The sequence below is a fragment of the Anolis sagrei genome, chromosome 8, assembly GCF_037176765.1.
Source record: "Anolis sagrei isolate rAnoSag1 chromosome 8, rAnoSag1.mat, whole genome shotgun sequence".
Classification (NCBI taxonomy): Eukaryota; Metazoa; Chordata; class Lepidosauria; order Squamata; family Dactyloidae; genus Anolis; species Anolis sagrei.
Window position 1 is genome coordinate 28,551,682 of NC_090028.1, and position 18,088 is coordinate 28,569,769.

Here is an 18,088-nt window from a genome sequence, read left to right on the forward strand (position 1 = left end):
TTAGATCCCTTTCCCCCCTTTTTGCTCCGCCTGCTCTTCCCTCCCTCCCTCCTTCCTTCCTTTCCCCAACCGGCTGGCGCTTGAATGGAAAGTCTCTTTGGCTGCAATGATTCTGCCTCTGCAAGAACAAGGCGAGGAGGGGCGGGCATCTGGATCCCACCTTGGAAAGGCGTTGCTGCCTCTGCTGCTGCTGCTTCCTCTCCCCCCTTTCCTCTCCCCTTCCCCAATCCCCCCACCCCAAAAGAAGAGGCCAAAGAAGACCCCAAGCCAGGAGGAGGAGAAGCAAGGGAAAGGTGAGCACAAGGGAGCATCCTTACCTGCAGGGGATGAGGTGGGCGTAAAGGTTACCTGGCTGCTCTCCTTGCGGCAGAGAGAGCGCAAGCCTTGGCACCCCAGGTCCTTTCTCTGGCAATCCCCCTTTGTCTAATAATGGGGAAGGGTCTCTCTCTTTTGAGTGGTCCTCCCAAATGCTTCCGCTCCTATTTGGGGTACTCATTTGGTGGCACAGAAGAGCCGGTGCTGCTGTCTGGAGGAAGAGAGATATTCTATTATATATTCCTTTACAAGAGGCCCAAGCCTGCCTCTTTCATTGAGTCCTGGCCGCAAAACGATGCTGTTTCCTACCTAGGATCATGGAATCCTAGACCTGAAAGGGAACCCCAAAGGTCATCCAGTCCCACCTCCATTCTGCTAGACAAGAAGGCACCATCAAAGCTTTCCTGACAAATGTCTACAATCAGAATTAGTTAGAAGAGATCCTAAAGGCCACCCAGACTAACCTCCTTCTGTCAGGAAAGAAGACACAATCCAAGCCCTCCCAACAGATAGCCATACAGCCTCTGCTTAGTTACCTCCAGAGAATGATTGTAGACTCGTAGAAGAGATCCCCCCAAGGGCCATCCAGTCTAACCCCCTTCTGTCAGGAAGGAAGACAGAACCCAAGCCCTCTTGACAGATGGCCATCCAACCTCTGCTTAGTTACCTCCAGAGAATGATTGTAGACTCATAGAAGTGACCCCCAAGGGCCATCCAGTCTAACCCCCTTCTATCAGGAAGGAAGACACAATCAAAGCCCTCCCTACACATGGGCATCCAGTCTCTCCTTAGTGTCTTCCAGAGAATGACCATAGACTCATAGAAGAGAACTCTTAAGAGCCATCCAGTCTAACCCCCTTCTGTCAGGAAGGAAGACACAACCCAAGCCCTCTGGATAGATGGCCATCCAGCCTCTGCTTTGTAACATCCAGAGAATGATTGTAGACTCATAGAAGAGACCTCTAAGGGCCATCCAGTCTAACCCCCTTCTGTCGGGAAGGAAGACACAATCAAAGCCCTCTCTACAGATGGCCATCCAGTATCTCCTTAGTATCTTCCAGAGAATGATTGTAGACTCATAGAAGAGACCCTCAAGGGCCATCCAGTCTAACCCCCCTTCTGTCAGGAAGGAAGACACAACCCAAGCTTTCTCAATAGATAGCCATACAGCCTCTGCTTAGTTACTGCCAGAGAATGACTCATAAAAGAGAACTCTAAGGGCCATCCAGTCTAACCCCCTTCTGTCAGGAAAGAAGACACAATCAAAGCCCTCCCTACAGATGACCAACCAGTCTTTCCTTAGTATCTTCCAGAGAATGATAGTAGACTCATAGAAGAGACTCCCAAGAGCTATTTAGCCCCAAACCCCTTCTGTCAGGGATGAAGACACAATCCAAGCCCTCCTGACAGATGGCCATCCAGCCTCTCCTTAGTATCCTCCAAAGAATGATTGCAGACTCAGAGAAGAGACCCCCAAGGGTCATCCAGTCTAACCCCCCTTCTGTCAGGAAAGAAGACACAATCCAAGCCCTCTCAATAGATAGCCATACAGCCTCTGCTTAGTTACCTCCAGAGAGGTAACTCTAGACACATAGAAGAGACCTCTAAGGGCCATCCAGTCTAACCCTCTTCTGTCAGGAAGGAAGACACAACCCAAGCCCTCTTGACAGATGGCCATCCAGCCTCTGCTTTGTAACCTCCAGAGAATAATTGTAGACTCATAGAAGAGACCACCAAGAGCCATTTAGCCCCAACCCCCTTCTGTCAGGGAGGAAGACACAATCTAAGCCCTCCCTACAGATGACCAGCCAGCCTCTGCTTAGTAATCTTCAGAGGATGATCATAGAATAATACAAGAGACCCCCAAGGGCCATTCAGTCTAAAACCCTTTCTGTCAAGAAAGAAGACACAATCCAAGCCCTCCCGACAGATGGCCATCCAGCCTCTGCTTTGCAATCTCCAGAGGGATTGTTGGTCATGGGAGTTCTGTGTGCTAAGTTTGGTTCAGTTCCATCGTTGGTGGAATTCAGAATGTTCTTTGATTGTAGGTGAACTATAAATCCCAGCAACTACAACTCCCAAATCTGTTTTCACATTTGTGTATCTTGAAGGTTGAGAAACACTGTGCTAATACGTCCATGAGCACACTTGGGCCCTCCATGTGTTTTGGACTACAACTCCCACAATTCCTAACAGCCAATAGGCTGTTAGGAATTGTGGGAGTTGCAGTCCAAAACACATGGAGGGCCCAAGTTTGCCCATTCCTGGTCTATAATTTCATTTTTTTAGGGATTTTTGTGTGTGTAAAAATGCAATAGGATTCCTTTACCTCTTTTGTTTGTATTTTGGAAGGTTTGTCTCCTTCCGTTCATGGTGCCGGAATTACTATCTCCCGGGAAACCTCTGCCGTCTTTTGGCTATATTTAACTTTTCCTCCTCCTCTTCTTTACACGCCTTACATGCATGAAGTCTGCGTGTGGGCTAGAAGCGGCGGGCAAGTGAGGACAGGATCCTAGATAGGAGGAGGAAGACGGGGCTCTGAGTACGGATCCTTTGCTCTGGAATGAACTCTATCGAGTCTCATCTGCATTGATTGTAGGTGAACTATAAATCCCAGAAACTACAATTCCCAAATACGAACACTCTACCAGTGTTCACATTTGAGCATAATTAAGTATTCGGGCCAAGTTTGGGCCAGATCCAGCATTGTTTGAGTCCATGGTGCTCTCTGGATGTAGGTGAACTACAACTCTAAAACTCAAGATCAATGCCCACCAAACCCTTCCAGTATTTTCTCTTAGTCATGGGATTTCTGTGTGTCAAGTTTGGTTAAATTCCATCATTGGTGGAGTTCAGAATGCTCTGGGATTGTAGGTGAACTAGAAATCCCAGCAGCTACAATTCCCAAATGTCAAAGTCTATTTTCCCCAAACTCGCATTTGGGCATAATTGAGTATTCCAGCCAAATTTGGTCCAGATCCAGCATTGTTTGTGACCACGGTGCTCTCTGGATGTAGGTGAACTACAACTCTAAAACTCAAGGTCAATGCCCACCAAACCCTTCCAGTGTTTCCTCTTGGTCATGGGAGTCCTGCGTGCCAAGTTTGGTTCAATTCCATCGTTGGTGGAGTTCAGAATGCTCTTGGATTTTAGGTGAACTATAAATCCCAGGAACTACAATTCCCAAATTGTCGATCTATTTTCCCTAAACTCTACCAGTGTTCACATTTGGGCATAATTGAGTATTCTATCATCGGTCGGATTCAGAATGCTCTTGATTGTAGGTGAACTATACATCCCAGCAACTACAACTCCCAAATATCAAGGTCTATTTTCCCTAAACTCCGCCAGTATTCATGTTTGGGCATATTGAGTATCTATGCCAAGTTTGGTCCAAATCCATCATTTTTTGAGTCCACAGTGCTCTCTGGATGTAGGTGAACTACAACTCCCAAACTCTTAAGGCACACCTCAATTTTCAAAACCCAGACATTAATGGTTCAGCTACAATCAAAGAGCATTCTGAACTCTGAAGGGGAAAAGTGAGAGGCCTGAGGCTGTTAGGAAGTGTGGGAGTTGAAATCCAAAAACACCTGGACGAGCCAAGTTTGCCGATATCCGATCTACACAACTTTTGGGTTGTAACTCCCAGAATCCCCCAATTCACAAAGAAGAGTCGTGTGTCCCCCTCCATGGGTTATATTTCAGCAGGCGGTTCTCTCATTGCAACGGAAACTCATTTATTATTGATCGGTTACTCCGCTGTGGCTGCTCCCTGGATGGAGAATGAGGCCACAGGTGAGCCGGCAGGGGGGGACCCAAAGGTGACCCTTACCTGCATCTCCCAGCATCCACAAGCATCTGCATTTGGGCAGGAAGAAGAAGAAAAGGGGGCGGATTAAGGCTTACCTGTATCAGGTGTGCCTTTCCTTTCCATCCTCTTCCCAACTCACCTTAATTCCACCCCAACATTGGCATGAATTTAAATATTGTGTCTTTAATATTGTCGAAGGCTTTCATGTCCGGAATCACTGGGTTGGTGAGAGTTTTCCGGGCTGTCTGGCCATGTTCCAGAAGCATTCTCTCCTGACGTTTTGCCCACATCCTCGGAAGTTGTGAGGTGTGTTGGCAACTAAGAAAATGGAGTTTATATATCTGTGGAATGATGTCCAGGGTGGGAGAAAGAACTCTTGTCTGCTGGAGGCAAGTGTGAATGTTTTAATTGCCCACCTTGGTTAGCTTTTAATGGCCTAGCAGTTTCAAGGTCTTGCTTCTTACTGCCTGGGAGAATCCTTTGTTGGGAGATGATTAGCTGGCCCTAATTGTTTCTTGTCTGGAATTCCCCTGTTTATTTACTGTTGTGATTTTAGAGTTTTTTTTAATGCTGGTAAATAAATAACAACACTCAAAAAGCAGGGGAATACCAGACAAAAAACAATTAGGGCCAGCTAACACCTCCCAACAAACCATTCCCCCAGGGAGGAAGCAGCCATGCCTTGAAGCTGCAAGGCTATTTAATGCTAATCAAAGTGATCTATTGCAGCATTCACACTTGCCTCCAACAGACAAGAGTTCTTTCTCCCACTCTGGACATTATTCCACAGATACAAAAACCCATTTTTTCTAGTTTCACCCAGAAAGGAGGAAACCACAAAAAGGAACAAAATCTGGCTACCACTATTTAAAAAAACTCTAAAATCAGGACAATAAATAAAGAACAACTCTCAAAATGCAGGGGAATTCCAGACAAGAATCAATCAGGGCCAGCTAACATCTCCCAACAAAGGATTCCCCAGGCAACAACCAGCCAGGCTTTGAAGCTGCAAGGCCATTCAATGCTAATCAAGGTGACCAATTGCAACATTCACACCTGCCTCCAACAGACAAAAGTTCTTTCTCTCACCCTGGACATCATTCCATAGATGTATAAACTTCACTTACTTGGTTGCCAACAGACCTCACAATCTCTCAGGATGCCTGCCATAGATGCAGGTGAAACGTCAGGAGAGAATGCTTCTGGAACATGGCCAGACAGTCCAGAAAACTGACAGCAGACTGCTTTAAAAGTTATGAGCTTTTACAACACTCTGAAAACAGAGGATTTCCTGACATGAAACAATCAGGGCCAGCTAACATCTTCCAACAAAGGATTCCCCCAGGCAGCAATCAGCCAGGCCTTGAAACTGCAGGCTATTCAGTGCTAATCAAGGTGGCCAATTGCAACATTCACACATTCTCCCACCTTGGACATCATTCCACAGATATATAAACCCCACGTACTTAGTTTCCAACAGACCTCACAACCTATGTGGGCATGTGGGCAAAATGTCAGGAGAAAATGCCTATGCTAGACAGCCCAGAAAACTCACAGCAACGCATTGAATAATTGCCTATATGTAAGCCGCAAGGAGTTCCTTTCAGGGTAGAGAAATGTGGGGTAGAAATAGGGTAAATAAATAAATATTATTGCCAAAGGCTGGAATCACTGGGTTGTTGTAGGTTTTTCGGGCTATATTGCCATGTTCTAGAAGCATTCTCTCCTGACATTTCACCTGCATCTATGGCAAGCATCCTCAGATACTTATTAATATTAATAATAAAAATATTAATATTAATACTTATTAATATTAATAATTATTATTAAAATTATTAATAGTAATGCTTATTAATAATAATTAAAATTATTAATATTAATATTAATTAATATTATTAATAATTATAATTATTAATAATAATGCTTATTAGTATTATTAATAACAAATATTATTTGATTAGGTCTTTTCCCTCCCTCCCCTCCCTTGCAAAATGCATTCATTTCATGCATCCATTCATTGGGGATGTTTTGCCCACCTGCATCAGTTGTGCACCCTCCCCATTGAAGCCTTATTCACCCCAATTCCTTTCACTGCACCCCAATATTTCCATTTGCTCCCCCCTAACTTTTGTTTGTTTGTTTGCTTGTTTAAGGTGAGGCTTTACTTGCAAAGGTTGTCTGCCTGGAATCCATTCATTCATTCATTCCCTCCTTCTTGGAGAACTTGCTCTTTGCAAAGGGGAGGGGGGACCTTGAAAGTGGGGAGCATTTGGCTCCTCCCCTTTCCAGGTAGCCACACCTCTTCGCCCTCCCCTCTGCTTTAAAAGTTATGAGCTTTCACAGGAAAGGAGCCACGCCACGGTGAGTGGGTCTGTTTTCCAGGGAGGGGTCTGGGGAGGGTCTTAATGCCTTTTGGGGTTCTCTAGGACACCCCTTTCCCCAAAAACAAAGCCCTAAGGCACTCTTTCTGGAAACAGAAAGGTCATGAGGACTAGAAACTTGGAGAAATTTGGGAAGATGCAAACTCCCTAGCAGCAATCAATCTCACTTGAGCTGCCTTTGATTCAATGCTAAGGCATCCTGGGAGTTGTAGTTCGGAGAGGTCTTTCACCTTCTCCTGCCCCAACCAAACTGCAACTCCCAGGGATCCCATAGCATTCAGCCCTGGCTAAAGAGGGGTCAAACTGCATTTATTCTGCAGTGTGGATACAGCCTTAGTCCTAGAACTCTCCATCTCAGCTCAGTTTTTGGAAATTGCCTCGCAGATTGTTAGAAAAAGGATGGGATGATAGTGATACTTACATTGCTGAATTAATACAAAAAAAACTACTAATAATACAATATAATTATATACTAGCCATCCCCTGCCACGCGTTGCTGTGGCCCACATAGGGGTTCTGTGTGGGAGGTTTGGCCCAATTCTATCGTTGGTGGGGTTCAGAATGCTCTGTGATTGTAGGTGAACTACAAATCTCAGCAACTACAACTCCCAAATGTCAAGATTCTATTTTCCCCAAACTTCACCAGTGTTCACATTGGGCATATTGAGTATTTGTGCCAAGTTTGGTCCAGATCCATCATTGTTTGAGTCCACAGTGATCTCTGGATGTAGGTGAACTACAACTCCCAAACCAAAGGACACTGCCCACTAAACCCAGTATTTTCTGTTGGTCATGGGAGAACTGTGAGCCAAGTTTGTTCAATACCATCATTGGTGGGGTTCAGAATGCTCACCGATTTTAGGTGAACTATAAATCCCAGCAACTACAACTCCCAAATAACAAAATCAATTTTTTGAGTGAAGGACATGCATTGGGTTGTTAGGTGTCTTGTATCTAAATTTGGTGTCAATTCCCCCAGTGATTTTTGAGTTCTGTTAATCCCACAAACGAACATTACATTTTTATTTATATAGATTTTATATTACATGTAATATCACTAATAATAATGCAGTATAGTGGTATAGTAAAAGGTAAAGGTAAATGTTTTCCCTTGATGTTAAGTCCAGTTGTTTCCGACTCTGTGGGGTGGTGCTAATCTCCATTTCTAAGCTGAAGAGCCGGCGTTGTCCATAGACACCTCCAAGGTCACGTGGCCAGCATGACTGCATGGTGTAGTACAATATAGTAACATATAATACTAATATTGTGCTATGCTAATAATATATTATATGTATATAACTTGTAAGCTGCTCTGAGTTCCCTTTGGGGTGAGAAGGGTGGGATATCAATATTGTAAATAAATAAATAAATAAATCTAAATTATATATACACGCACATATATATACACACGCACATGCTAAAATGTGAAATGGGTGCATTGTGGAGTTTCGATGGGTTTATTGATAGTATAAGTGACTTATTTGAAAAGGGCCAACTTTATGAATGGGATGATACTTAAATTGCTGAAATATATATGTATATGAAAATGCAAATGCTATAACAATATATCCAAAGTGCAAATGATATAATAATACATCAAAATGTAAATGGTAAGATTGATTGAGATTATATGATCTGTAAAGGTTTATGTATACACACACACACACACACACGGAAATGGTATTCATATATATATATATATATATATATATATATATATGAGAAAATTTAAATTGCATAATTGGTGCAGATAGATAGATAGATAGATGGATGTAAAGGTTTTCCCTGACAGTAAGCCTAGTTTTGTCTGACTCTGGGTGATGGTACTCATCTCCATTTCTAAGCCGTAGAGCTGGCGTTTTCCGTAGACACCTCCAAGATCATGTTGTTAGCATAACTTCATGGAGCGCCGTTACCTTCCAGCCAAAGCGGTACCTATTGATCTACTCAATTTGCATGTTTTCAAACTGCTAGGTTGGCAGGAGCTGGGGCTAACAGTGGGAGCACACCCTGCTCCCCAGATTTAAACCAACTTTTGGTCAGCAAGTTCAGCAGCTCAGTGTTTTAATCCACTGTCCCACCCATCTATATATATATAAATGCTCTGTGCATAATGAGTACCTTAAAAACAAAAGACCCAATGAACGAAATCGCACCAAATTTGGCAACAAAACGTCTCACAACACAAGAAGTGACCATCACTCAAAAAATTAGGATTTTGTCATTTGGGAGTTGTAGTTGCTGGGATTTATAGTTCACCTCCAATCAAAGAGCATTCTGAACTCCATCAGTGATGGAATTGAACCAGACCTGGCACACGGAACTCCCCTGACCAACAGAAAATACTGTAAGGGTTTGGTGGGCATTGACCTTGAGTTTGGGAGTTGTAGTTCAACTACATCCAGACTGTGGACTCAAACAATGATAGATCTGGACCAAACTTGACACAAGCACTCAATACGGCCAAATACGAACACAGATGGAGTTGGGGGGAAATAGACCTTGAATTTGGGAGTTGAAGTCACTAGGATTCACAGTTCACCTACAATCAAAGAGCATTCTGAACGCTACGAATGACAGAATCGGGGCCACAGCAACGTGTGGCAGGGGACAGCTAGTATACATATGAAAATGTAAATTGGATGATTGCTGCATATATATATATATATAATGGAGCGAGGACTGCTGGGTTGTTGGGTGTCTCCCTGTCTCCCTCCCCTCTCACTCTCAGGTGCTGGGTGGCCATCTGTTGGGGGTGCTTTGATTGTGCCTTTCCTGCACAGCAGATTGTTGTTGGACAGGATGGCCCCTGGGATTGTTGTTCTTGTTGTTGTTGTTGTTGTTGTTGTTGTTACTATTATTACTATTACAAAGGCTGGGTGGCCATCTGTTAGGGGTGCTTTGATTGTGCTTTTCCTGCATAGCGGATTGTTGTTGGACAGGATGGCCCCTGGGATTGTTGTTGTTGTTACTATTATTACTATTACAAAGGCTGGGTGGTCATCTATCAGGGGTAATTTGATTGTGCCTTTCCTGCATAGCGGATTGTTGTTGGTCTGGATGGCCCCTGGGGTTGTTGTTGTTGTTGTTGTTGTTGTTGTTGTTGTTGTTACTGTTATTGCTATTACAAAGGCTGGGTGGCCATCTGTTAGGGGTGCTTTGATTGTGCCTTTCCTGCACAGCAGATTGTTGTTGGACTGGATGGCCCCAGGGATTGTTGTTATTGTTACTATTATTACTATTACAAAGGCTGGGTGGTCATCTGTCAGGGGTGCTTTGATTGTGCCTTTCCTGCACAGCAGATTGTTGTTGGACTGGATGGCCCCAGGGATTGTTGTTGTTGTTACTATTATTACTATTACAAAGTCTGGGTGGCTATCTGTCAGGAGTGCTTTGATTGTGCTTTTCCTGCATAGCAGATTGTTGTTGGTCTGGATGGCCCCTGGGGTGGTGGCGGCTGTTGTTACTGTTATTGCTATTACAAAGGCTGGGTGGCCATCTGTCAGGGGTGCTTTGACTGTCCCTTTCCTTCCTGGCAGATTGGAGTTGCCTCCATATATTAGAGCAATGTCGGAGTTGCGACCTTTTGCAAAGGCGCTCAAGACTTGGCTGTTTGGTTGTGCATTTAAGTAACCGGATCAAATTTTGCCATAGTCACTGCTGAATCTTTTATGTTGAATGTTTTTATATTGAATGTTTTTATATTGTGTATAAACTGTTTTAAATTGTAAGTCGCTCGGAGCACCTTGGTGGAGAGTGACTAATTAAGAAATAAAGTGGTGATGATGATGATGATGATGATGATGATGATTTGGACTCAGTGGCCCATGCAGTCCCAATGACTCTCCTGTTGTTCCTCCGCAGATGCCCTTGAGCCTCTCCTTGGTGCTGCGTGTTCTTGGGACCGGCCTCTTTGCGCTGGCGGTGCTGGGGGCCATCCTGGCGGCCTACGTGACCGGCTACCAGTTCATCCACACGGAGCAGCACTTCCTCTCCTTCGGCCTCTATGGGGCCATCTTGGGCTTGCACCTGGGCGCCCAGAGCCTCTTTGCCTTCCTGGAGCATCGCCGCATGCGCCGGGAGCCCACCCGTCCCCTCAAACTCCCCGGTCCCCGTGTGGCCCTCTGCATCGCCGCCTTCCAGGAGGACCCCGGCTACCTGCGCCAGTGCCTGCGCTCCGTGCGGCGCATCTCCTTCCCGGGACTCAGGGTGGTCCTGGTGGTGGACGGCAACAGCCGCGAGGACGCCTACATGCTGGACATCTTCAGGGAGGTCCTGGGCGCCGATAGCAGCGGAGGGAGCAGCGGCTTCTACATCTGGAGGAGCAACTTCCACACCGACGGAGACGGGGAGACCGAGGCCGGGCGGCGCAAGGCCGAGAGCCACATCCAGGGCTTGGTCCGGCTCCACAGCTATTGCTGCATCATGCAGAAGTGGGGCGGCAAGCGGGAGGTCATGTACACCGCCTTCCGGGCCCTCGGGGACTCAGTCGACTACGTCCAGGTGGGATTTAATGCAGTTTGACACCACTTTCACAGCAGTAGCGTTGGGTCCTGGAACCCAACTGATGCTTAGTGTGGATTAATAGCTGCCTTGAGTTCCCATGGTTTAACTCAGGGGTCCTCAAACTAAGGCCGGGGGCCGGATATGGCCCTCTAAGGTCATTTACCCGGCCCTCGCTCAGGGTCAACCTAAGTCTGAAATGATTTGAAAGCACACAACAACAACAGCAACAACAATCTTATATCATCAGCCAAAAGCAGGCCCTCACTTCCCATTGAAATACTAATAAGTTTATTATTGCTCTTAATTTTAATTATTGTTTTGTTTTAAGGGTTTTTTGCACTGCAAATAAGATAGAATTTCATTGATTTTTTTTTCAAATTATAATCCAGCCCTCCAACAGTTTGAGTGTCTGTGACCTGGCCCTCTTTAAAAAGTTTGAGGACCCCTGGTTTAACCAATCAGGGCTAGCTAACAAGAATCAATCAGGGCCAGCTAACACTTCCCAACAAAGGATCCCCCAGGCAGGAAGCAGCCAGGCTTTGAAGCAGCAATGCCATTAAATGCTAATCAAGGTGGCCAATTGGTAACATTCACACTTGTTTCAAGCAGACAAGGATTATTTCTCCCACCCTGGACATCATTCCATAGATATATAAACCCCACTTGCCCAGTTTCCAACAAACCTCACAACCTCTGAAAATGCCTGCCATAGATGTGGGTGAAATGTCAGGAGAGAATGCTTCTGGAACATAGCCATACAACCTGGAAAACTCACAGCAACCCATTATTATTATTATTATTATTATTATTGCTTATTGTTTTTGTTGTATAGCCATGATATTGTTTTGAAGTTGTGTGTTTGGACTTTGGTTTCTTTCTGACAGTTGCTGTTTTGTGTGTTTTGTTTTTGGTAGGTCTCTTCTCTTCTGCTCAGGCTCTGACAAGACTCTCTTTCATATGGATGTGCATATGTGTGTGTGTGTGTGTATACACACACACATACATATATATGTATACATATACTAGCTGTGCCCTGCCACGCGTTGCTGTGGCCTATAGTAAAACTTATCAAAGTTGAGGTAGATATCTGGACTATTATGAAAGAGAGGTCCCTACCTATTCCTTCCCCCTTTTCCTCCCCCTTTCTCTCCTTTCTTCCTTCTCTACCTTTTTCTTTCTTTCCTTCTTTCACTGCTTGGTTTCATCCTTCTCTCTTTCCTTCATTCCCTCCCCCTTTCTTCCTTTGCCTTTCGTCCCTCCCTGTTTGCTTCCTTCTTTCACTTTTTATTTCCTTTTATTTCACCACCATCATAACAATAACAATAATGCAATGCATTGCCTCCGGGACCTGACACCTCTCCCATTCCCCCTAAAAGGGTCTCATAGGAACAATAGCATAATAATAATAATAATAATAATAATAATAATAATAATAATAATAATAGAAATAACAACCTTTACCCGCCACGTGTTGCTGTGATCAATCTTCCCTCTTTCTCTCCTTCTTTCCCTCCCTCCCTCCCTCCTTCCTTCCTTCCTTCCTTCCTTCCTTCCTTCCTTCCTTCCTTCCCATCTTTCCTTCTCCTCTTCTTTCTCTATCTCTTTCCTTCCTTCCCCCTTTTTCTTTCTCTTCTGCTGTCTCTCTTTTCTTTCCTTCCATCTTTCCTTTTCTTTCCTTTTCTTCTTCCTCTAACTTTCCTTCCTTCCCCCTTTTTCTTTACCTCCCTTTGTCTTTCTTCCTTCTTTCCTTCCTTCCTGTCTTTCCTAGATTTTGACAGGGCGGGAAGGGGCGGGGTGGGGTTTGGAGGTGGCCTGAAGTAAAAGGAGGTAAGATTGGGGCAGGGGAGTGATGGAGCGTGGGGTTGCGTGTGTGTTTGTACCTTGTGGGTTGTGTTATGGGCATGGGGATTTTGGTTAAGTTTCGTTGGGGGATTTTTGAGTTTTGTTGTTTTGCCGTTTTGTGAGTGTGTTGTTGTGTTGTTTTTCATTTTGAGTAGATATGTTTGTACCTTGTGGGTTGTGTTATGGGCACGGGGATTTTAGTTAAGTTTCGTTGGGGGATTTTTGAGTTTTGTTGTTTTGCCGTTTTGTGAGTGTGTTGTTGTGTTGTTTTTCATTTTGAGTAGATATGTTTGTACCTTGTGGGTTGTGTTATGGGCACAGGGATTTTGGTTAAGTTTCGTTGGGGGATTTTTGAGTTTTGTTGTTTTGCCGTTTTGTGAGTGTGTTGTTGTGTTGTTTTTCATTTTGAGTAGATATGTTTGTACCTTGTGGGTTGTGTTATGGGCATGGGAATTTTGGTTAAGTTTCGTTGGGGGGGTTTTGAGTTTTGTTTCCTCGTTGGATGCCCCTAACAAATTTATATATATAGATACATCTATATCTCTTTCTATATATTTGGCAGGTGTGCGACTCCGATACTGTTCTGGACCCAGCTTGCACGGTGGAGATGCTGCGCATCTTGGAGGAGGACCCCCGTGTTGGTGGCGTTGGTGGAGATGTCCAGGTGAGGGTCTACACCAGCATTTCTCAACCTCGAGGTCAGGAACCCTGGGGGGAGGGTTGGAAGGAGATGCGGAAAGGGTCACCAAAACCATCAGAAATCACAGTATTTTCTGTTGGTTATGGGGGTTCTGTGTGGGAAGTTTGGCCCAATTCTATCGTTGGTGGGGTTCAGAATACTCTTTGATTGTAGGTAAACTATAAATCCCAGCAACTACAACACCCAAATGTCAAGGTGTATTTTCCCCAAACTCCACCAGTGTTCACATTTGGGCATATTGAGTATTTGTGCCATTTTTGGTTCAGATCCATCATTGTTTGAGTCTGCAGTGCTCTCTGGATGTAGGTGAACTACAACTCCAAAATTCAAGGTCAATGCCCACCAAACACTTCTAGTATTTTCTGTTGGACATGGGAGTTCTGTGTGCCAAGTTTGATTCAATTCCATCGTTGGTGGAGATCAGAATGCTCTTGATTGTAGGTGAACTATAAATCCCAGCCACACATTTGGCCCAGCCATAGGTTTTTAAATGCTTGTTGTTACTGTTACTGTTTATTGTTTATTTTTTGTTTATGAGATTTATTTTGATTGTTTTGTATTGATGTTTTGTTATCGCTTTTATTATTGTTGTTCTATGGGCTCGGCCTCATGTAAGCCGCGCAGTCCCTTGGGGAGATGGTAGCAGGGTATAAATAAAGTATTATTATTATTATTATTATTATTATTATTAACTACAACTCCCAAATGACAAAATCAATTCCCCCCAACCCCACCATTATTCAAATTTGGGCGTATCAGGTATTTGTGCCAAATTTGGTCCAGTGAATGGAAATACATCCTGCATAATTACAGTTGTGAAGTAGTAATGAAAATAATTTTATGGTTTGGGGTCACCACAACATGAGGAACTGTATTAAGGGGTCATGGCATTAGGAAGATTGAGAAACACTGGTCTACACGGTTCTTTAAACAGCGGTTTCCAAGGGCTGCTCCATCGTGTCTTCCTGCATGATGGGGTTGGACTCATTGGCCTTTGGGAGCCTCTCTTGGCTTAGGATTCACTCTTTCCACCTGCTGTAATTCCATAATGGAAGAGATGCCCCAACAGGTTTGATCTGGCATAGAAACTTATTTGGATGGCTGCCCGTCTTGTTAGAGCTGGCAGATATATTTCCCGCTGGGAGAGAGATATTTATATACCTGCCGAAGTGGGTGCAGGAGTGTGGCCAAGAATGGGGAGGCAAAAGGTGTCTGCAGGTGGGGATCGCACTGGTTGTCGTTGCAGACGATGGAGGTGATCCCAGCAGGGTATTATTATTATTACTATTACTATATTATTATTATTATTATTATTATTATTATTATTATTATTATTATTGCTGCATTTCTTAAATGATAAGAGGCTATTGAGTGTGAGTAGGTAAAGGTAAAGATTTTCCCTGGCATTTAGTCGTGTCCAACTCATCTCAATTTCTATGCCAAAGAGCTGGCATTGTCCATAGACGTCTCCAAGTTAATGTGGCCAGCATGTATGCTTGGAACACTTTTACTTTCTTGCCAAGGTGGTACCTTTTGATCTCCTCAAGTTTGTATGTTTTCGAACTGGTAAATTGGCAGAAGCTGGGGCTAACAATTGGAACTCACCGCACTCCACGGATTTGAACCTGCGACCTTTTGGTCAGCAAGTTCAGCAGCTCAGTGGTTTAACCTGCTGTGCCACCAGGGGTTTAACCCACTGCGCCTCTATATACCTATATATTATGTATATAGATTACTACATTATTATTACTGCATTTCTTCAGTGGTAAGAGGCTATTGATTGTGAACCCTAATTTCAGTATTGTCGCCACCAATAAAAATGCACTGCGATTTTTAGATATATTTATGATATGGGAGGAAAAGTGTAGGTTAGAATGGAAGAAATGCATTATTATTCTTAGGTGCCAATGGAAACCATGGGGTGCTAATCCTTCCTTGCTTGCTTGCTTTCTCTCTCTCTATCCCTCTTTGTAGATCCTGAACAAGTACGACTCGTGGCTGTCTTTCCTGAGCAGCGTGCGCTACTGGGTGGCCTTCAACGTGGAACGGGCCTGCCAGTCCTACTTCGGCTGCGTCCAGTGCATCAGCGGCCCGCTGGGCATGTACCGCAACACCTTGTTGCAGCGTTTCCTGGAGGACTGGTACCAGCAGAGCTTCCTGGGCAGCCGCTGCAGCTTTGGGGACGACCGGCACCTGACCAACCGGGTGCTGAGCCTGGGCTTCCGGACCAAGTACACGGCCCGCTCCCGGTGCCTGACGGAGACGCCCACTCGGTACCTGCGCTGGCTCAACCAGCAGACGCGCTGGAGCAAATCCTACTTCCGGGAGTGGCTCTACAGCGCCCTCTGGTTCCACAAGCACCACCTCTGGATGACCTACGAGTCGGTGGTGACCGGCTTCTTCCCCTTCTTCCTGGTCGCCACCGTGGTCCGGCTCTTCTACCGCGGCCGCCTCTGGAACATCCTGCTCTTCCTGCTGACCGTCCAGCTGGTGGGCGTGCTCAAGGCCGCCTACGCCTGCCTCCTGCGCGGCAGTGCCGAGATGCTCTTCATGTCCCTCTACTCCCTGCTCTACATGTCCAGCCTTCTCCCGGCCAAGCTGTTTGCCATCGCCACCATCACCAAATCCGGCTGGGGCACCTCTGGCCGCCGGACTCTAGCGGTCAATTTCATTGGCCTGGTGCCTGTCTCGCTCTGGGCGGCCGTGCTGCTGGGGGGCCTGGCCTACACCGCCTGCAGCCAGGACCTCTTCTCCGACACTGAGCTGGCCTTCCTGGTCTCTGGTGCCGTCCTCTATGCCTGCTACTGGGTCGCCCTCCTTGCCCTTTACTTGGCCGTTGTGGCCCGGCGCTGCGGCACCAAGCCCCAGGAAGCGTGCGGCCTGGCCTTCTCAGAGGTCTGAGCAGCCTCAGGGTGGGAGGGGAGGTGTTGTAGGGAGGGGGGAGGGGTGTGCAATAAGGGGGAGGGACCAATGGTCTCCGCTTCCCGTGGCCTTGTCTCTGTGCCGAAGATAGCCAGCCCCAGAAGGAAGCTGGATGGTCAAGAAGGAAGCTGGGATTCCAGTCTTGGGGGGGGATGGCTTCTTTCTGCTTTAAGGACATCCGGTGCCCAAAAACAGATGGCAAACTCAAGAAGGAAGCTAGTATCCCCATTTTGGAAACTCTTGGAACTTTGACGGAAGGTATCCAGCCCCAAAAAGCCATCTGGAAAGTCAAGAAGGAAGCTGGCATTTCCACCTTGGAAGCGATTGGGATTTTGATGGTTTCCAGCCGCCAAAGTCATCTGGAAGGTCAAGAAGGAGGCCAGGATTGCCATCTTGGAAGTTCTTGGGATTTTGACAGAAGGTATCCAGTCTCAAAAAGCCATCTGGAAGGTCAAGAAGGAAACCAGGATTCCCATCTTGGAAGCTCTTGGGATTTTGACAGAAAGTATCTAGCCCTGAAAGCCACCTGGAAGATCAAGAAAGAATCTGGGATTCCCATCTTGGAAGCTCTTGGGACTTTGATGGAAGGCACCCATCCCCAAAAGCCACCTGGGAGGTCAAGAAGGAAGCTGGGATTTACATCTTGGAAGGTCTTCATACTTTGACGGAAAGTATCCATCCCCAAAAAGCCATCCAGAAAGTCAAGAAGGAAGCCGGGATTCTCATCTTGGAAGCTCTTAGGACTTTGATGGAAGGTATCCAGCCCCAAAAAGCCATCTGGAAGGTCAAGAAGGAAATGGGATTTCCATCTTGGAAGCTCTTGGGATTTTGATAGAAGGTCTCCAGCACCAAAAGTCATCTGGAAGGTCAAGAAGGAAGCCAGGATTCCCATCTTGGGGAAGATGGCTGGAGGATATCCTTCCCCAAAAAGAAGATGGCAAACTCAAGGAAGAAGCCAGGAATCACATCTTGGGACACTGCTCAGTGTGTCTCGGTGCTGTTCTTGTAGAAATTCACAGACGCCTAGATCCACCTTGTTTGGGGTGGGACTTTGATGGAAGCTGTTGAGTCCCAAAAGCATGATGACAAACTCAAGAAGGAAGCCAGGATTCCAATTTTGGAAGCTATTGTGACGTTGATAGAAGCTTATCTAGCCCCAAAAGCAAGCTGGAAGGTCAGGGAAGGAAGGCAGGAATCCTATCTTTGAGGGAATAGCTCGAGGTCCATCTTGCTTTTTGTTTTGAGGATATCCAGCCCCAAAAGAAAGATGGCAGACTCAGGAAGGAAAGCAGGATTCCCACCTTGGAAGCTCTTGTGACGTTGATAGAAGCTTATCCAGCCCCAAAAGCAAGCTGGAAGGTCAGGGAAGGAAGGCAGGAATCCTATCTTGGGGGAGAATGTCTTGAGGTCCATCTTGTCTTTTGTTTTGAGGATATACAGCCCCAAAAGCAAGATGGCAAACTCAGGAAGGAAGCCGGGATTCCCATCTTGGGTGCTGTTGGGATGCTTTATGGTGCTGTTCCTGTAAAAAGCCCACCGACTCCAGCGAAGCTTCCACTGCCATCGGATCTGTATCCTTCGCCAGCACCATTCCGCTCAGAGGACACT

At 45.7% G+C, this 18,088-nt stretch overlaps 1 protein-coding gene across 1 annotated transcript; it reads left to right on the forward strand.

Moving 5' to 3' along the window:
• Positions 1–16,475, forward strand: HAS3 (hyaluronan synthase 3). Its single transcript, XM_060788008.2, has 4 exons — positions 1–293; positions 10,375–11,013; positions 13,421–13,522; positions 15,533–16,475. The coding sequence occupies exons 2-4, from the start codon at positions 10,375–10,377 to the stop codon at positions 16,457–16,459; spliced, it is 1,668 nt and encodes a 555-aa protein (XP_060643991.1). The 5' UTR covers positions 1–293; the 3' UTR covers positions 16,460–16,475.
• The last annotated feature ends 1,613 nt before the right edge of the window (positions 16,476–18,088 follow it).